Consider the following 22,278-nt stretch of genomic DNA (forward strand, 5'->3'; position numbering starts at 1 on the left):
TCAATGAAAAGGAAGACTCCCAAATATTTGTGAGTGATTATCAGAAGTATGCCCAGTACTTTGGGAGAATGATTATTATTGGGAGTCACTATTCTTAAGGACCTTCATTATTCTTAAGGACCTTCCCATGGGGGAGCCTGGGTGTCTCAGTCAATTGAGCATCTGATTCTTGATTTTGGCTCAGGTCATGGATCCCAGGGTCATGGGATCAAGCCCCACATCAGCATCTGTGCTGAGCATGGAACCTGCTTAAGATTCTCTCTCTTTCTCTGCCCCTCTCCCCCACTCACACTCTATCTCTAAAAAAAAAATTTTTTTAAAGGAACCTCATCTATTTCTCATTTTATGTTTTGTGGTTTTTTGTTTTTGTTTTAAAGGATATTGAAGAATCACAAAACCACACTGGCGAGCCTGTTGGAGATGACTACAAAAAGATGGGAACACTTTTTGGTGAACTGAACAAAAACCTCATCAACATGGGCTTCACAAGGATGTATTTTGGAGAACGAATTGTGGAACCAGTAATAGTTATTTTCTTTTGGGTTATGCTGTGGTTCCTTGGTCTACAGGCCCTTGGACTAGTTGCTGTTCTTTGCCTTGTCATTATTTATGTGCAACAGTAAAATATGGCTAAATAAGCCATTGTTTGACATTTGGTAGCCAGATATGTAATTGGTGAAGTTCTATATTTCACTACATGAAAGCCGAAAAATTTGCCTTGTTTCAAATTATGTGCTGTTTTTTAATTAAATTTGTAAGTGGATGTTGTTTAAAATTAAACTCAACTCTTAATTATAACAGGGTTGAACATACATTTTGTAGCTTATTCAAAAGTCTTGTTTTACTACTGTGATCTGTGCCCACTTTTAAATACCCCTCCCTATTCCCATGCCAAGTCTTAACACCACCAAAAAGTGGGCAGGAAAAATAACTGGATATGGGATTCAAATAGGGCAATAGAGGTGTTGTAAAGAATTCCAACAAAACATTTTAGAATAAAAAGGATGAAACAAGGATATTTAAAATGTTTTAACGGTAGATTTTCCCCACCCATACCCACCAAATAACCCCATGTTATTTGGGAAATAATTTGGATATCTGTGGTTCCTGCTCAGATCAAATCAATATAAATGGTAATTACTATACACTACCTTAAAATTGTGATAAAAATCAGTAAAGCTAGCACATTTTCTAAAGATTGAAAAGAATATATTTATTATGGCTGGTGAAACTTCCCAAGTTCAATGTAACTTTTTTATAATGTAACACTTGGGCCTGGAATCACTTCAGTATATCATTTGAAGTTTTAGACACTTTTGGTGCTAATTACCTTTTGTGAATTTTTTAACTCTCATAAGACATGTCTATTGCTGGCTGTACCCCGTGGCAATGCTGTATTTTCTTGTATCTAACAAGTTGCATATTTTTTTCCTAGAGAGACATTTTCCATGTATTTTTTTCCAGAAATTTACATTTTGTAGTTCTTTTATAACAATTATTCTAAGATTTAAAAAATCTATTTCCTATTTTGGCATGGATTTTTCCCCCAAAATTGATTTATATTATGGCTGAAATTTTTTACTATGCCTTTAAGAAAACAAAAAAAAATCAGTTCATTTTCTTTGATATTTGTATTGGAAAGGTTCAGTATTACAGTATAAAACCAAATGCTTAAATTTGGAATTTAATAGCCAATTGTAATAATATTCCTCTAAGGCTAAAGCCAAGTCAGTAATTGGCCAGTCATGTTATTAGTGTGTCTTAATTCAGTGCTTTGGGATTTTATATTGAAATAAGCATTTCTTTAAATACACTTTAAAAATAGTAAGTGGCTTAGTGATATTTTGGATTTTGTTAAAGAACCTAAAACCTGTACACTTTTGTCTCAAAGACGTTCTATATACATGAAGGAGGGGTACTAAAGATAATTATCTAAAAACTCTAAGTAAGGGGAAAATGGGACAATGGAATATTTTTGTCTTTGGCAAGGCAGTAACTAAAGAGTGTAAAGTGTTTAATATTCCACGTTGTAAAGTTTTTACCCAATCCTGTTTTAAAAATTTATTCTAGGGGCGCCTGGGTGGCTCAGTCGGTTAAGCGTCCGACTTCGGCTCAGGTCATGATCTCGCGGTCTGTGAGTTCAAGCCCCGCGTCAGGCTCTGTGCTGACAGCTCGGAGCCTGGAGCCTGTTTCAGATTCTGTGTCTCCCTCTCTCTCTGACCCTCCCCCATTCATGCTCTGTCTCTCCCTATCTCAAAAATAAATAAACGCTAAAAAAAATAAATAAATAAAATAAAAATTTATTCTATAAGTTCTCAGCATCTTCCACGTTGAAGCAGAAAACTGATTAAAAAAAAAAATGTTCAAGTTAGATTTCTAAAATCAGATAATCCTGAACACAAATATCAATCAGAGGGCACTAAAAAAATATTGTGTATTTGTATAAATACAGACCTTTTAACGTTTGACAAAAAAGGAAGACTTTGTACTATATCATTGTGTTTTTATTGGGTTTGAAATATTTTTATAGTAACCTTTATGAATTTAGCCTAAGTGCAAGTTATTTGAAAAGGTGTCTTCATTTGTGTACAGTAGAATTGTGAGGTTATTAAGAGACATCATGAGATTTTGTCTATCTGAATTAAATATTAAAAAGTGCATTCTTTTCTAATGCTACCAAGAATTTTAATTTTCTTTTGGAATATAAAAAAAGATACAATATGCATAATAATAGCTCTGGTTCCACCAGTGCTAATATTGAAAATATTTTAAAAGTAAGTTTAAATAGTAATTATTTAGTGTACTGCCAATACTATGTATCTATACACTGCTGTTAATAGAGTACATGTTAAATTACATAAACAAATGAGATATTTTGCTACTCTTCCTGCATTTTTGTATTGGTTAGAGCAATATACCATCATATTGTTTGCTTTGTTAGGGAAAAAACAGACTGCTTATTTGATGGAAATAATATATTTTCTTTTATGAAATATAATAGAATGTAGTTAATACTTATACCCTGAAATGAAAAGAAACTGGTCACTTCTTTGGTTCATGGTATAAGGAATTAGATGAAAAATGACTCTCAATCATTTCAATCTCAGATACAAGCCAATTTTAGAAACTGTTACTCCTTATGAATAAAGACACGGAAGTTACAATGCTAAGGTTATTAGATTATTCATGTGTATGTAATTCATACCACAGTTCTCAATTCAAAGGGAAAGGTCAAGATCTACAAATAAACTGACTACACATGAATAGGTCAATTTTCCCTCAAGTAGAAACTCAGTATTTTGTAGAATTCAGTTCCCTCATATCTTAAGCTGTGATCCGCAAGGTAGTTTCCCGTTCCTGGCCACCAGCCAATCACACTTGGTCCAGTAGTGTGCTGGAGCCAGTTTGCACTGACTTGCAAGGGACAGTTGTGTACATCCCCCTAGTTTGCCTTCAGTAACATCAGTTGGTAGCTTGAAATTGTCCGTGAAGGGAGTATTCACATTTACACTATAAAAACTGGCAAACACAACAAATCAGGGCTCTTTTTTTTTTTTTCCTGGCAAGCCAGTTATTAAACATATATCAGCATGCCACCTATTAGCCACTCTAGAGGTCACATCCCCGTTTTGACTTCTATGGATATAAAAGGAAGCATGTTGAGGCAAATCCCCATCAACCAATGTAAAACTGTATTTGGATCTTTTCCATGTGGGAATTATGAATTACGGTTGTCTTCTGACCAGCACATCTCTATGTGTTTTGATCAGAGAAAATCTCTCTGGGCTGTCGCTGAGCTGCACGTAACGTTAAAGGCTATCCAAATGATCAAGAAATAAACAGTTATAGAACTGATGGAAGGAAAATTACAGCATGAGGAAAGATTCATTGCGAAGTAGAAAGTTCAAAATAGTCAAAGCTAGATATTGAGCAGTCCAAGGCTATTTGGTTTGTAGATTATATTTAACAGTTATTTTACAAATGTTTACTGATTTTAGGTCATGTTAAATGTTTTTATTGTCAACCCATGTCTTCACAAGGTAAAAGAAGACAAACAATAGAAGACTTTCATACCTGTTAATACTTGTAGTACTAGACTTGGCCAAGGAGAATATAAGGAGAACACAGTCTGTTTTCTCATCACCTTACACATTGCCTTGAACAATGTCACCACTCCCATGGCATCAGTTACCATTTCATACTAACAGCTCTCCATTCTGTATCTCCAGTTCAGAACACTGTACGAATATAAAATCCATACATTCAATTGCTTGCCCAACATTTGTACTTATTTATCCCTTAGTACCTCTGATTCACTGTATCCAAAAAAACAAAAAATAAAAAATAAAAAGGAACTCAGGAACCTTTTCCCAAACCTTTTTATCTTTCTGTGTTTCCAATCTCAGCGAGTGATAGTTGTCTCAGAAACTGCCCACATATAACCAGTCACCAAGCCCTGTCTATTTTATTTCCTAAAACAACGTCTTTAATCTTTACGCTTCTCCTGATTCCCAGTATCACTAACTTGGTTCATACCCCCTTCATCTCCCTAGATTGCTATCTCAGAATCCTAGGTGGTCTCCCCTGCCTTCGTTTTCCACGCCACAGTCAGAATAATCTTTCTAAACCATAACTCTGATATCTTTGGCCTAAATCTTTTCAATCGCTTCCTGTCGCCATTATGATAAAGTGCTTACTCAATCTGTTTTATAAGGCTCCTCAAGAACTGGTTCTTGTATACTTCATCTCTCTATACTACTACCATCCCTTTCTAAGACTTAGCTTTAGGAATTAGTTTTTCTGTTCCTTGTGAGAGAAGTACTTACTCACTTCCAGAACTCTGTACATGCTTTAGCTTCTTTATTTAATCCCTCCCCACCAAACTGACCAACACATCCACAGCTTTAAGACCTTCAGACACAATGTCCCCCAGGAAAATTTCTCTGACTCTTAAATCCAGTTTTGATATTTCATTTGCTCTCTGAGAACCCTGTGCTTCCCTTATCAGCACTTGTCATGCTATATTATAATATAACTATAATATAGCTATTATAATAGCTTATTTGTCAGCTTCTTCCTTTAGACAACAGACTTCACAAGGGTAGAGAACATGTCTAACTGGTTCATAAATTGCATTGTCAAACACAATGCCTGGCACATAATACATACTCAAAATATTTAGCAGATTAATAAACCACCTTCATTTATTCGTGTACTTCCTATAATGCGTTAACAAAGATTTAGCATTGGTTGTACTTTAGAGTTCTTTAACTCCAAAAGTATGCTTATTGTGCATAAAGAAAGTGAATTGATGTATATGTTATCATTTACAAAGTTTGTTCACTTTTAATGGAAGAATATAGCTGTTATTTGCATATACAGTATTACTACTATTCACTTGCATATTTTTAGGAAACTGTGTGAATTTTCAGTGTTGTACTTGGTAAAATCACTATTTCTCCAGAAAGGATACTTTCGAATGCATATGGTCACTGATGCTACCTAAATTTCATATGTTCCAGTATTTTTCAATAGACTTTTATCTACTAAATTTTAATTAAAAAAAAAACAACACAGAAGTTGTGAGGAGGAATTCTCAAGTATCTAAGCTTGGGTATTTTAGGCTACAGAATAAATTCACTACTAGAATGTTCTAGTCACCCAGATCATAAATGTTAAATAACATGTATATAAAGTGGTTTGTTATTTTTTCCAATAAATAATACTCTTTCACAACCTTACATTCTGAGACTCTTCTGACTCCCTCTGTCATGTTCTCTTTACCAGTTAATTGCTGCCACATCAAGTTTGGAAATTGCCAAAGCAACAACATACCTATGAGTGAATCATCTCTAATGCTGCAGCAGAAAGCTAAGGCCTGAAACATGTATGGCTTCCCAGGCAACAGAGTAGTAGAAAAACCTAGATTAAGATCAACTTCAGCATCCAAGCTGTACTTCTCCTTTGTTGCCATGACTATTGTGTAAGTTAGAATTATTGAATGAGCTCTGCAAGGGCCTGCTAAGATCCAGAACTTAGTCATACACATGCTTATTAAATTTGAGTTATCTTTTCAGCAGTTAAAGTCGTATCGTTTAGCCTTTCAGCAACTTAATTAGTTGGAAATTTCCTTGATAGCTTTCCAATCACCACAGAATACAATGAATTTTATCATAAGACCGTGGTCCTTTTTTCTTATTGGTTTACTGCTTTATTATAAGAGGCTAATTGAGGTATATTTTTTCATGTTTTTTTAACAGAAGAATGAAAATTCTATATAAAATATACTTATTTATACCATAGTTTTTTAAGACAAAAATCTTGAGTTATTTTTCAAGGGTAGGGAATGGGATATGTAAAACTTCTATCAATATTTGAGTACATATGCCATCTACTGAATGCCCTTCTCTGCTATGACTGCTTCTGTTGCAGAGTTTCTTAGTTTTACATATGTAATATCAACAATATTTATGATTTCATTATTTAATGTATTTTCAGCTTTAACAGGCACATGGATGTATATATAAATGCAACATACGAAGGCTAAGAAGAAATAATTACAAAAGGAAAATACACTGCTTAGATGTTGGTTTGGAAGGCTTAACTTAAATTGATCTTGCACAAAACTATGAAGGTGATTTTTCATATAAGGTGAAACATTTCTTCAAATATTAATTAGATCAGTGGCTTTCAAAGATTTTTAGTCTGGTTTGCCCTAAGTGAAATCTCACGTGAATAGCCAATATCTATAAATGATAAAAGCAGGGCTGCTATAATTGATTTTGCTGTAGGTCCAGTTCCCTGGGAAACAGACTCAGAAAAAATTAGCATGCAGGAAGTTGATTAGGGAGTGCTCTGGCATCAGCAACTGTGAAGGAAGGAAAGGAAGCAGGATTGGACAAAGGGAGGTATGCAATACAGTCACAGCAAGGCCTCAGCCACTCTATAGGATGCCCTCAAACAGAGAAGTCCCTAAAGCATTGACTTGTATTGGGAGCTCTTCAACCAAAAGCAATTCCCAGAGAGAGCTGACAGCTGGGGCTTGTCACCTGGCAGCTCTCCCAGCAGTTAACAGAGTAGGTCCTTGGCTCTGAAGAGAGGATCTGAGCTGCCCAACACAGCATCCACTATAGACTCTTATTTTCTCACCTTACTTGATACCTGAGTCACTTCCAAAACCCCACTCTTCAGGGTACAGTATGAAGATGACTAATTTAAATCAGAAAATCACTGGTCAAGATGGACTTTCAAAGGATACAGCCTTTAGTCTGTTGTGTTGCCTGCTTCCACTTTGAGATTCAGGTCTTCAATTATGATCAAGTTTTAGTTGACTAAACATTACGCCCAGGATTCAGCAAAGACTTGAAGCTACTAGGAACAGATGAACAAATGATTGACAGACAAGCCCATTAGTTAAAACTGGAAGTCAGAAATCCATGAGATTTAGTATATGTAAACTGTTTAGACCAACATTGGCTAATAAGTCTCTCAGATAGGGCCTCACAAGACATCAGACATCAGGACAAACCATCATTAGGTTGTGTCTTGGGATCTGAATATGTTCAAACCTAGATATAGGTCAGTCTGCTCTGTGCTTTCTGGTCCTTTTCCCAAGCTCCAAAGCAGTTTTAATTCTCAAATTTTGGGAACATGTTTAAAATAAGATTTTCAGTGGCGGAGCAGAACTCACTTGTAAAGAAACTGTATCTTCCCCCACCCCCAACACACTATTGCAACTGATTTATGACTTGGAGATTTGGCCCTAATCATGACTTTCTGGTTTAATTTTAGCACAAAAGTTCTCAGCAATAGGAATTGGTAATTGAGTAAGCACTTGAAAAAAGCTTTCTCTAGTCTTGGCCCAGAATATTTTGGGGGCCCCTAAACATAATTTTAGCTGCTATTTTTATCCCTGGAATCTTAGGAGGTGGCAAGATCAAGCAAGACAGTGGCTGCAAGCCAGTTACATACTGAAACTATAGTAGTGTTTAGGCATGAGTTCCCCCTTTGGTCGTATGAAAGTATTAGAACAATACACGAACCAACTCTCAGATATAAAGATCCAAATTTAAGACCTTATTCTGATATTTACTAACTACACAATTTGTATAAGTCATACCCACATCTCTTTAAACTCCAAGATCCTCATCTATAAAATGGGGTAACTGCTATGGTTAAATAAATTATTGCATATCTTTTTGTTGTGCCTTATACAAAGCAAGCTTTCAATGAATAATGGTAATTATTTTTAAATATAAACATTCACATATAAGAGAGGACATTGTTCACTATCCATGGAAAGCTCATACCTTGAAAGCCATAAAAGGTCTGATCTATTTTATTGTTAGCAAAAGACTGATAAATACAAAGAAATTCCATGCTGTGATCCCAATTCCTCAGGACTGAAATCTTTCTGAATTCTCTTATTAATGTCAAATATTAGTGCTTCATGAATCAAAATGATCATAAAAATCAGGAACGAAGAACCTAAAGATTTGATGAACAGAAATGAAATAAATATGCTCTGTGCACCCACACCTTCTTTAATGAGATACTATGTTTTCTTTAAACATCTGCTTACTACAATACCATGCATTTTCTGTTGCTCCTTTGCCTTAGTAAAATTAGGTGTAGAATTACACTCACCAATGAATATACAATTCTGCCATAGATTTGAACAATTCACAAAATGAAAACAATTCCAAAAATACTTTTCTGTTTTACTCCATTACATAGGCCAAGAGTATTATGCTGTGTTTATAGAATCACAAACATTATCTTCCTTTGCTTTCAAAGTGAAATTTCAAACTAATCTATGGTCTGTATGTCACGTTTTTAGTATGCACTAGAAACGTTTCATCAAGGTAAATATAATTGTATATTAGTACTTTCACATACAAAATCCTGTACCTAGCAATATGGATACATTGTGCACAGCTAGATAGTACAAGCCAATAAAGACTATTAATATGTTGTGTTTACAAGAGTGTTAATATGTTTGGGGCGCCTGGGTGGCTCAGTCGGTTAAGCGGCCGACTTCGGCTCAGGTCATGATCTCGCGGTCCGTGAGTTCAAGCCCCGCATCGGGCTCTGTGCTGACAGCTCAGAGCCCGGAGCCCGTTTCAGATTCTGTGTCTCCCTCTCTCTGACCCTCCCCTGTTCATGCTCTGTCTCTCTCTGTCTCAAAAATAAATAAACGTTAAAAAATATATAATATTAAAAAGAGTGTTAATATGTTCATAAAGTCCTGCCTTTTAGTCTGTGAAAATATGCTAACAGCGTATCATAATCTTAGTTACTCTTTATTTTAGCAAATCTTCGATTACATTGTTCCATCCTGGGTTCCTCTTTCATATCTTTTTCTTTCAAGTAATTCTCCCTACCTGAAAAGTGGAAGTTCTTCCAATCAAATGTTTACAAATATGAATGTTTTATAATAAGCTATGGCATATCTTTAGTGCCATCTCCTAATGCATTTCAAAACTGGTTCTCCCACATTTTCCTTAACTGTCAATTTATGCTTTCAGATATTTTTATAAGATGCTTAGATAGAGCTGATGTTGGCCAAATACAGTTCTTCTCAGGCGTTTCTCCCTTTTTCAAGTTATAAGAAACATTTCTTGGGAGCTCCATGCCTGGCTACCTGATGGTCACAATTGCCTCCCTCTGTGATGGAAATCTGTGCTTTTCCTTCCCTTACCATATCACCGACACCCAAGTGGATGGCATAGGCTTTTTTCTACTAACTTGGTTTGCAAAGGCCCTAGACTGACAAAGAAGACATTATTTTTGCAATGCAGAAAGATTTAGAGACAAAAAGCCCTGAACTTTAATACTCGTGTTAAATGACAAGCACGTCAATGGTACCATTTACTAGCACTAGGTGTTACTGTTTCATCTCTGCCACATCAAAGAAGACAAACTGCTACTAAAACCACCTCTGCCAGGTGAGTCCCTCCCCTTCATCAATGACTGCCAGAAATGTTCATGCCGGGAAAAATAGTAATGCTGAATCCTGAAAGTATATCCATATTTGATGTTTTGTGTCTCCGTTGACATCTAATTAAACAGCAAGAATGGTACCCCAACTGCCTGCCTCTTCTATTTTTCCTAATTTACTGCACTTCCAGGCCTATGTAGCACTTTCTTCCTAGACGAGCCATGTTGTTCGATGCAGTAAATCTAATCTTCAGAGGAGGCCTAGAGAATGAACAATTATTTTTTGAGTAGATTTGGCACATATAATCATAGCAAGACTGAAATAAAACTTGCTGTGAGACACCATCTGTTGCCAACTTTTTTCTTTAAATACAGAACAAGGGATATCGGTATGAACTCATGCTCAGTTTAATATAGATGCAGATAAACAATATGGAAATAAGTAGAGATATGTATGTATGGCATCTGTATTGAAGGAGTTCATGACATGCCACCCCAAAATATGCTGCTTTGGTACATTGATTACTTTGAGCTGAAGGCACTTGAAAATCAGCAAATACAGGGAGGGGCTTTTTCTGTGCTTCCCTTATCTGCCTAAAGACAGATCCTCCAAAAGAAACTCAATTGTCAAAACCTGCCTGGGAGTTTCACCCACCAGGGACCATTGACTCATCACAAAACAGGAGACTAGAAGTCGACACCACACCCAAACTTTGTCACAAACCATCATACCTCTAATCTATTCTTCCAAGAGCCCATTCATCTCCCCTAAAGATCATGAACTGTCCCCTAAATTGCCTACATCCCCACTCCCCTTCCTCTATTAAGATAATATGTAAATTCTAGGGGCGCCTGAGTCCCTCAATCGGTTAGGCGTCTGACTTCGGCTCAGGTCATGGTCTCAGGGTTCTGAGTTTGAACCCTGTGTCAGGCTCTGTGCTAACAGCTCAGAGCCTGGAGCCCGCTTCAGGTTCTTTGTCTCCCTCTGTCTGCCCCTCCTCTGCTTGCACTCTGTCTCTCGCATAGAGAGATAATAAAGATAATAAAGATAATAAAGATAATACATAAGTTCTCAAATCTCATTGATTTTGAGGGGTATTCACATTTTTCCCCCTGTGACACTTCCATGCAGGTAGTAACAATTAATAAATTTGTACACCTTTTCTCCTGTTGGTCTGCCTGTTGTCAGTTTATTTCATAGACCCAGCTAATCAAACCTAGGAGGGTAGATAGTCTTTCTCCTTATAATATTGACTCATATTTCTAAGTTGAGAGAACTTAGAAATAACAACACCCCAGTAGTAACCGGCACACGAGGCCTTTGTGTCTAATACTATTCTCTAATAAATGGAACCCAGGGTTCCTGGAGAAATGGCCAATTCTAGGACTGGGCAGGATATATACAAGATGAGCCTGAGTTAGTGCCAGGAAGTAAGGAAGTGCTAAAATCACACACACACACACACACACACACACACACGGTATAAGAACCAATTGAAAGAATTCCCAACGACCGAAGCTGGAACAATTTGACCAAGAAAATACATAAAGTATTGGATTATAACCCAAAGTATAAAATATACTTATTTATATTTATTTATATCAGGACAGAAGTAAATTAATGGGAAAAAGTAGACAAATCTCCTATACAGGAAAAATTCCAAATAATTTATGTAGACACTGCTCCTTCAAGAACATGGAGCATCATTCCCCACCCCTCAAATGCAAGCTTTTACTTCCCAAAGAGCACAGTATGGAAGGGAGTAGGGGAAGTAACTTTATGTAGAAGAAGCCTGACAAACACTACCTCGGCCAGGTCATCAAGCTTAATATCACCAGTGATAAGTCATGCTGACAGCATATGACCTTGGTAGGATTTGATGAGAATGTTATTGTACATGTGTGGTCTTCCTCTCAAGAAACCATAACTCCAGGCTGATTCTGAGAAAAACATATGACAAACCTAAATTGAGGATCATCCTACAAAGTGTCTCACTGGTATTCCTCAAAACTGTCAAGGTCATCAAAAACAAGGAAAGTCTGAAACACTGTCCTAGACAAGTGGAGGCTAAGGATGCGTGATGATTAAATTTAACGTGGTATCCTGGAAAGGATTCTGGAACAGAAAAAAAGACATTAGGACTAAGGAATTCTGAATAAAATATGGACTTTAACTAATAATAGTATGTCAATATTGGCTTGTAATTTGTGCCAAACGTAATAAACAGTAAGTATAAATATTAATGTAGGATGTTAATCATAGGAGAAACTGGATGCTGGATATACAAGATCCCTGTGTATAATCTTTGCAACTTTTCTATAAATCTAAAACTATTCTGAAATTAAAGTTTATTTTTGGGGGACACCTGGGTGGTTGAGTCAGTTGAGCGTCCGACTTCGGCTCAGGTCACGATCTCGCGGTCCGTGAGTCCTAGCCCCACATCGGTCTCTGGGCTGACAGCTCAGAGCCTGGATCCTGCTTCAGATTCTGTGTCTCCCTCTCTCTGCCCCTCCCCTGCTCATGCTCTGTCTCTCTCTCTCAAAAATAAATAAACATTAGAAATTTTTTTAAGTTTATTTTTTTAAATAAGTAATTTAACAAACTCTGCCTGAACTCTTAATCATGTCAGTAATTACATATTGTCACCTTTACAATAAATATAATTTGTGTTATCAGACATGAGTTTCTAATGACTTCTGCTTTTTCACACTCTTCTTTTTATACACTATTTTATAGTAGCAATATAAAATTCACATTAATTCACTCTCCTTTGTAAAATCATTGATCTGTAACTTTCCATGTGAGCATTTGATCAATGTTTAATCATTTACTGGGGGTGGGTGAGAAATAATAAGAATCTAACTGTTGTAATACACAAGCAATAGCTCACACCCACGAGAGTGTTTGGGCATGACATATACTCCCATACTTCTAGAGGGTTCCTACTAGGTTCCTACCTCCAAAACACCCTGGAAGTGGGCAGGCTGTGACAGTGACAGAGTCTGTTGGCTCAGAGGACCTGAAGAGCCTCACCACTGTTGAGTATTCTTATCTGCTCAAGACCACACTGTGCTGGAACACCATCTCCTTCCCCCACCAACATTCAAAGAACAGCCTTGGTCCCAGAGGCAGTCTACCCATAAGAGAGCTCACAGACCCCAAAATATCTTAAAAAGTCTTTTAGGTCAGCTTCCCAGCATTGATATCAATGTGGCCCTCTGGCCTTAGAGGACGCTGAAGAGGAATCATGTAGGGAGAGGTCCTGCAACCTCACAATCCCATCTGCACTCACGCTTAGCCATGGGGCATCCTCAATATATCTGCATATCACTAAGAGGCCCTCTCAGGAAGAAATAGCAGGTACTGGGTACTCTCTGGAGTGCAAGGCTTTATAAGATTTGATAACTGCTTCTGACAGCAACACCTGTTTTCCTCTTATTAAGAGACCTCTGGCTTATGAGAATTTAAAAACATTTCTGCCTAAATATATGCAGTATACTCTCTGTTCTATTTTGAAGGTCAGCTACTCTAAATATCCAATGGTGACTATGAGGACTATCTATGCATTGAACAGGTGACATAACAGGGGTAAAAAATTGCCCTTACTTGGTATTCTTGATTCCTGCCTTCTAGGAATTAGGCTGTGTCTTAGCTTTCCTATTTGTAAATGCCAATTTGATGTAACTCTCAAAGAGGCAAAACATTATCAGATAAGGTTTAAAAAAAATATTGAGTTCAGTTAAATATTAAATTTAAATGAACTTGGTTATATTTATATGTTAAATTTATATATGTATTTACTATGAATGTTTATTATATTTACTTTATTTTTTATAAACATTTTCCAGGAATATAGTAAGGTGCTAATAGTGGTGACCTCTGAATGGTGGGTATGTTTTTATTTAATAATTTTTGTTTAATTTATTTTCTACACTACATGTACACTAATAATAAAAGGTTATTGTGTTTAATATATGTTAAATTATGTATTCAGTGCATTAAATTTCTCTACCTTCTACCTGTTCCCTGCCTGGCAGAAAAGTGGTTTTTAAAAGGATAATCTATTTAATGAAATAGAAAAGCTGCAAAAATACAAACTAAGAATGTTAATAAACTGAGTTTCTATTAATAAATAAATACTTCTCAAAGTTTTCCATGAGGTGTTGGCCTTCAAGATGGAAATTTCCAAACTATTTTCACTTGCTACTATAAAAATTGCATGAGTGGTCAGGCCTAAACACAGATGGGAAACTTGGTGATGCCTGGATGACAAAAAGGATAATAAGGGCCAGATGCTGAGCTGTTTTCTTTACACTGCACCTGGTCTATGGGGGCCCAAAGTGCCCCAAAGGTGATGGCATAATTGGTTTTTGAGAAAATGAGCTTAATGTCATGGAAAAGTCAGTTGTAACATTGAAAATTATTTGAGCTGAGAACTTATTACTGCCAATTACTTTGAACCTAATTTTTATACAGTTCTTTCTTCAACTGTTTGCATGCCTGGGATCGGTAATGAAAGTTTAAATTCTGGAACCCCTGAAAATATGTTTCATGAACTTGGAGCTGTCCTGTTTTTACCCTCAAGTCAGCAATCATGCCTATTTTAATATAACTGATCAGATAAATAGCAGGCCCAAAATTCTTATTTCTTAAATCTTATTTCCTTCCTCAGTGATACTCAAAGCACCTTACAGACCTGCTCAACCAGGCTTTCCCACACTCTGGATAGCCTGGGAATTAGGTATAGCTGCTGACACCAACTAATTTAGCTCAGTTAACTAATGACTTGCTCATCTATGGACAATTGTCTATCCACCAAGCCCTACCACTGCTTTCCTCATTTCCTTTCATGCAAACTTGTATAGAACTTATTTAAACACTGCAAAGGAAAGATCAAGTTTAAATACAGGTTTTAAGTTTTTATTACTTCTTTCAGCATTTTCTCAAAACAACGGTTAATGGTTCTTACCTGTATGTTATCCAGACATTTGCATAGAGAAGGGAATTCTTTGGAAGCATTCTGTGACTTTACTTGGCATTTGCTTTCTGCACTGAGATTTTTGTTTTGCTTTGTTTTGTTTTGTTTTGCTTTTTCACCAAGATTTTGGATGTGTGCTTTTTCTGTTGAATCACTCAATCCATAAACACTTACTAAACATCTACAATCTGCAAAGCAATACAGACATTGCATGCTATAAGAAATACAAATTATAAGGCCTAGTATTTACTCTTACAAAGTTTATAGTCTAGCTGAAGAAATCAGAAATAAATATGAAATTTTTAATAACAGCAAGAGATAAAAATAGGTTGGAAATCTAATTCTGTGGTTGAATATGATAAAGTTAGAATACTATTAGATGAGACAATGACATCAGCAAAATGGTGGCATAGGAATTTCTAGTACTGTTACAGAGCATATTGTAGAAGTAAACTTTCTTAGAAACACCATTTATAAAAATTCAATACTTAAAGTGAGTTTGGAAAATACATAAAGTGATAACTCTGCAAAACAATGAGCAAAGAATAAGGTCGATAAAAGTGGAACAAGGAAAATGAAAAAGAAACTTTATTGGACCAGAAAAGGAACACACGTGTGTGTGTGTGTGTGTGTGTGTGTGTGTGTGTGTGTTTTGGACGTTTGTGTAATATCTCTGGAAGATTATACCAAACACTGATAATAGAAGTTTCTTCCGGGTAGAGAAACTGGGACACAGAGAAAAGAGTCTTAACATTTCACTGTGTACCATTTTGAAGCTTTTTATTTTGTTCTATGCATATGCATTAACTAGTTTAAAAAAACAAAGCAAACAATTTTTAAATGCATGCATATCACATCTAAAAGGATTCATACCAATATGTTAATACTGGTTGTTTTTCTTTTCTCTTTTGTATTTTATAGTTTTAAATTTTTCTACAGTAAATGTCTATTTAATTTATAATTGAAAAATATCTATTTTTAATTTTTTCTAAAAGCATGGTGAATAACCAATGAATCAATATAATTAAATAGTTATATCAATATTCACACTGTATGGTATTACCAGTTGTTGCACATAACCTCACTTAAGTCAACAATATAGAAAACTAAATATAGTTCTCATTAAACAGTATTCATTTTCAACTAACCTTTTTTGTTTTCACCATTAATTCCACACCTTAAGGACCCTATCAGGTATTGTTACAGATTCTTGAATTAAGTGGTCCCTGCCCCTCCATATTTAGGAGTCTGGGAAGTACAAATTTGGATAAACAGCACTCCAAACACACTTTAACATGGCTAATTTTTATATGTCACCTACTCAAGACTGGTCCTAAAGAAGCAGATGCAGCTAACATAGAGTAATTTACAAATTACAATTTCATACATAAAATATATGTAAAACTTTTATACCTATACCTAGTAATGCCTTGGATTAATAGGTGGCATGAGAAAGTTTTAAAAAAAATTTTATTATGACATTTCTCCAAAGAAAATATACAAATGGACAATAAGTACCTGAAATGATACTCAACACCATTAGTTGTTAGAAAATAAAAATGAAAACCCACAAGATACTAGTTCACACTCACAAGGATGACTATAATCAGTAATAGACAATAACACATTTTGGCAAGGATGCAGAGAAATTGGAACCCTCATACATTGTTGATGGGAATGTAAAATTGTGTAGCTGCTTTGGAAAACAGTTTAGTAGTTTCTCAAAAAGTTAAACGTAGAATTTCCATATGACCCACATATATACCCGAGAGAAATGAAAATATATTCACAAAAATCTTGTACATGAATGTTCACAACAGTATTATAGCAATCAAAAACTGGAAACAACCCAAATATCCATCAGGTGATGAATCACTTAACAAAATATATATCCATACAATGGAATATTATTTAGCCAAAAAAAAGGAATGAAGTACTAATAAATGCTACAACATGAATGAACCTTGAAAACATTATGCTTTAAGTAAAATGAGCCAAATACAGAGGACCACATATTATTGTATAACATTTATATGAAATGTCCAGCGATAGAAAGTGGATTAGTGTTTGCCAGGGGCTGAGGGGAGGAGAGAATTGGGAGTAACCACTAATGAATACTGAGTTTCTTTTAGAGGTGATGAAAATGTTCTAGAATTAAAACAACTGACAGTAATGGTTACACAATCTTTTGAATATGCTAACTACTGAATTGTACATTTTAAGGAGTGAGTTTTATGGTATGTGAATTATATCTCAATGATTTTATAAAATTTCATTATAAGCTGGGGCGCCTGGGTGGCTCAGTCAGTTGGGCGTCTGACTTCAGCTCAGGTCACGATCTCACGGTCCGTGAGTTCGAGCCCCGCGTGGGGCTCTGGGCTGATGGCTCAGAGCCTGGAGCCTGTTTCAGATTCTGTGTCTCCCTCTCTCTCTGCCCCTCCCCCACTCATGCTCTGTCTCTGTCTCAAAAATAAATAAACGTTAAAAAAAAAATTAAAAAAAAATTCATTATAAGCTGCATGCCAAAGGTCAGGGTATCAACCTGGTTATCAACCTAAGTTTATTGACCCAATGGCAGAAGAATCAAGAGGGTTAATTCTTTGGGAGACCATGATGATATTATTACTGAATAAATAGCATATTTATGGGGCACCTGGGTGGCTTACTTGGTTAAGCATCTGACTCGGGCTCAGGTCATGATCTCACGGCTCGTGGGTTCAAGCCCCATGTCCGGCTCTGTGGTGACAGCTCAGAGCCTGGAGCCTGCTTCGGATTCTGTGTCTCCCTCTCTCTCTCGCTACCCCTCCCCCACTCATGCTCTGTCTCTCTCTGTCTCAAAAATAAATAAACATTATATAAATAAATAAATAAATAAATAAATAGTATATTTAAACTAATGCAGTGCAGACCATATTTACAATCTCTTCAGGGATATGCTAAAAGTTTGCCTTGGAACTTACCACTAAAAGAAAGGTAATATGACAAAAAATAAAAGCAAATTTGTTTTTTTCCCCACAAACTTTCACTGTAACAGCATAGTGGTTTTGGTTATTTTTACAATTCTTATCACCAAGGTTGAACTACCACACAGAGAAAACTGACAATATGGTCTCAAATATCAGACTGGACTTATTACAGCAAGTGTTTGACAGTATATAGGAATATGACCAAAGTCTGACTTCTAATATCTATCGAAACATTTCCTTCTATATTATACAGGAAGATTATGCAATCTGTGTTTTCATTAACATAAACTAAACATTATTATGAGTGGTTTTAAAATTAGAATCCTTTTCTAATGTTGAGAGTATACTGTAGTTATTCAATTTCTATGTATTATTGACATATTTCAATGAAAACATGTAAATTCTCTTGGTTTTTCTCCTGAGTTATGTGGTTATTTGTTAATATAACATTGTAAGAGGACAATAAAATTGCTGAATAACAGTTCTCAACTCCCATTTCCCTCTTCCTCACCTATACATATGGAGTACTCAAAGTTTTACCTGAAAGTGTTAAAGTGTTAATTAAAACATTCTTACTTAGCATTCCATTAGGAAATTTTTAATAAGCCAATAAAGTAGACTTTATCTCATCATGCTGAATTAGCTATTTACTGCTGCCTAACATATTACCCCAAATCATAGTGACTTAAAACAAAAACACCTATTATCTCACAGGTTTTGTGGGTTTGGAATTTCAGGGCAGCTTACCTGGGTGACTTTGGTTCAGAAGCTCCCATAAATTGTTGAAGCTACAGTCATCCAAAGGCTTAACTGAGACTAGAAGATCCGCTTCCACAATAGCTCACCTATATGGCTATTGGCAGGAATCCTCAATTCCTCACTGCACATAGAGCTGTTTAATGCATCCTCAAAACCTGTCAACTGGCTTCCCCCAGAGCCAGTGACCCAAGAGAGAGAGCAAGGAAGAAGCCATGATGCTTTTTATGATCTAGTCTTGAAAGTCACATATCATCATTTCCACCATATTTTGTTAATAAGAAGTGAGTCCAGCCCACACTCAGAGAGACGAATTAGTCTTCACCTTTAGAAAAGAGGAATGGCAGAGAATTTGTGGACATAATTTTAAATTTCCATAAGGCCTTTAAAATCAATTGATCAGCATGAGTATAGTTAACGCATTAAAAATAAACCTCATGTATACATTAATTTGGTTCCAAATTTCACTTGACTAATTTTGGAAGTTCTATGATAGGACTCTAATTCTTTTGTTTGGAAACTTTTTCCTCTATTTCATATATCACGATTTTCTGAAAGAAAAAATCAAAGATTAACAATAAAAGCAATGAGACAGAGACTATTAATTCTCATCAAATTATGCCTATGCTTCTGCATATTTCAGAGCCTTGCTTACAGTTTGGGTGGCATCATATAACAAGTTCTCAACAATAAAATGTAAGTAGAACTGATGAATGTCACATCCATGTTAAGACAGATAAGGCTGAGTTGCCTTTTTCTAGCCCTCTTTTTCCCCTCCTGTGGCACCCTTGAATAGTAGAGGTTCCAGGTGGTGGATCTACCAGAAGGAAGATGTCTCAATTGCTATTGGACCATGTTGTAAGTGAAAAATAATCATTTATTGTGTTAAGCCACTAAAATGTGGGGTTTAATTTTTTATCCAGCGTAGCATAAAGTGACTAATTCATACTGCCAACACTTTAAATATTTAAAAATACAATTCTCTTATGTCCTAAACAAATGTTGCTATCCTTTTTGAAAATTAAGATATTCCCTTTCTTTTTTTTGTTTTAATTTTTTTTTAACGTTTATTTTTGAGACAGAGAGAGACAGAGCGTGAACAGGGGAGGGGCAGAGAGAGAGGGAGACACAGAATCCGAAACAGGCTCCAGGCTCTGAGCAGTCAGCACAGAGCCCAACGCGGGGCTCGAACTCACGGACCATGAGATCATGACCTGAGCCGAAGTCCGACGCTTAACTGACCGAGCCACCCAGGCGCCCCAAGAAATTCCCTTTCAAGAATAAATAAAAGCAACTGAAACTAGAATATTTAAACCAGTCAAGGGAGCCTCACACTGATTCCCAGTTAACTATGATCCAATTATAGACATTAAAAAAAAAAAAAAAAAGCCTCAAGTACAAAGAAACTTTGAGGAAGAATTAATGATGGCAATTAAATCTCAGCAAAACATAACCATTAAGAGAAATGATAAAAGTTCATGATTTTATGTTGAATTCACTCAAATACTTTTTGAAGCTAAAACTAAGACTTAAAAAATAATTAACAGATGAAAGAAAAAACAAGTTAAATAAGCATATTCCTAATCTTTAGAGACTAAAATCTAAGATAAATAATGTTTTACATGTCACAAAACTTAGGGCTATTTACATTCTAAATAATATAAAATAAAATTGTTAAATCTTAAATTGGAGTACTAGAAGATAGATTAAGGGAGGTGAAGAGGATGATGTTGTTCAAAAGCACAAGTGAAAGAATTGGGAATTAAAGAAAACCAGCAACAAAGGAAAAGCAGGAAAGACCAGTAAATCAGAGGAAGAAAGAAGGAGCCAGTACTGATAATGAATTCTTCATTTTAAAAGAAAAAAAGGACAGATGATTTGTTATTTTATTTTTTGCCACCAGGTGGCAGCTCCTGCTAAATATATAATAGGAATGTTTCTGAATTATTTCTACACTATCTCCAAGTTAGGCTCTCACTTTAAAAGGGGGTGGGGAGGTTGCCAAAATTGTATATCAGTCACTTCTCATACAATAATAAAAGTAATAATTTTTCAAAATAGCTCAATATAAAACAAATACCTTCCAGGGTATATTAGAAACAAAATAACATATGTACATTTCTTCTAATGTAACAATTCTCAGTTATTTCTTAAACCTTCTGGGATTATGTCCTCTTTTGTGGTTTTTGTAAATTTTGAATTGTCAGAACTCACTGTTTTATTCTAGCTCAGATCATGAAATGCCAGGATTGGGTGGTTAGGACACAACAGTATACTAATTACAATAAAAAATGGTATATATACACAAAGATCACTGTTTATTTTGTCAAGGATACACACATTTCTAAATAAGTATCAGGAGACTGTATTGGAAGGGCATATATTGTACGCGCTAATACTTGTGTCTTTGGAGGAGAGGGAATAGGACTGAGGCTAGAAAATGAAAGGGGAAAATTAAACACATTTAGATTTATCCTTAAGTATTTCATGGTTTTGTTGCTTTGATAAATGGCATGTTTTTTATTTCAATTTCCAATTGTTTGCTTTTAATATATAAGAAATGTAGTTTATTTTTATATATTGATCTTATATCCTGCAATTTTGCTAAATTCACTTACTGGCATTACTACATTTTTTTGTTTTTTGTTTTTGTTTTTGTGTTTTTTTGTGTAAATTCATTGGGATTTTCTAGGTTAAGTGATCATGTTATTTATGAATAAAGACAAAGAATGTCTGTTGACAGTCTGCATTACTATTATTTCTTTTTCTTGACTTATTTCACTGTCTAGAACTTGCTAGTTAATAGAAATGGATTAGAGCGGATATCCTTGCCTGGTTCTTGATCTTAGCAAGAAACTACTTACTCTTTCATCATTAGATATGATAATAGCTCTAACTGTTTAATAGACTCTACTTCTCAGGTTAAGAAAGTTCCCTTGCATTCCTAGTTTGCTGGAAATTTTTATCATTCATGGATGTTTAAATGTCATTTTTTCTGCATCTGGTGAAAAGATCATATGTATTTTCCTTTTTAGTCTATTGATATGGTGAGTTACACTGATTAATTATTGAGCCTGAACCAAGCCTACATTCCTGGGATAATCCAACTAGGTTATAATGTATTATCCTTTGTTTATATTACTAAATTTGATTAGCTAATGTTTTGCTGAAGATATTTACATCTATGTTTACATGATATTTTGGTCTTAAGTTGTCTTTTCTTGAAATGTTTTGTCTAGTATTGGAATCACAATAATGCTGGTCTCATAAAATGAGTTGGGAAGTGTTCTTTTCTATTTTTCATAAGCATTCAAATAGAATTGGTATATTTCTTCCTGAAATGTTTGGTTGAATTCACAAGTGAAGCCATCTAAGCCTGGAGTTTTCCTTGTGGGAAGAAAGTTTTTAGATACTAATTCAGTTTCCTTAATAGATACAGGATTACTTGACCTATCTCTCCTGGAGTGAACTTTGGTAGTTTGGGTATTTCAAGGAATATTTCCATTCACTCAAATTATCAAATTAATTGGCATAAAGTTGTTCACACATTAGCTTGTTTTCCTTTTAAGGTTTGTGAGGTCTGTAGTGATAGTGTTTATTTCACTTCAAATGTTTGTAATTTGTCTTCTCTATTTTTC

General features: G+C 35.4%; 1 protein-coding gene across 1 annotated transcript in view; it reads left to right on the forward strand.

The window, feature by feature from the left end:
• Nucleotides 1-5,741, forward strand: part of FAM241A (family with sequence similarity 241 member A) — a 46,403-nt gene extending 40,662 nt beyond the window's left edge. The window contains exon 2 of the mRNA XM_049631046.1: nucleotides 378-5,741. Within this exon, the coding sequence (XP_049487003.1) occupies nucleotides 378-623 (246 nt within the window). The 3' untranslated portion in view covers nucleotides 624-5,741. The remainder of the gene's footprint in view (nucleotides 1-377) is intronic.
• The last annotated feature ends 16,537 nt before the right edge of the window (nucleotides 5,742-22,278 follow it).

Source organism: Panthera uncia, chromosome B1 (assembly GCF_023721935.1).
Source record: "Panthera uncia isolate 11264 chromosome B1, Puncia_PCG_1.0, whole genome shotgun sequence".
In the NCBI taxonomy this organism is placed as follows: domain Eukaryota; kingdom Metazoa; phylum Chordata; class Mammalia; order Carnivora; family Felidae; genus Panthera; species Panthera uncia.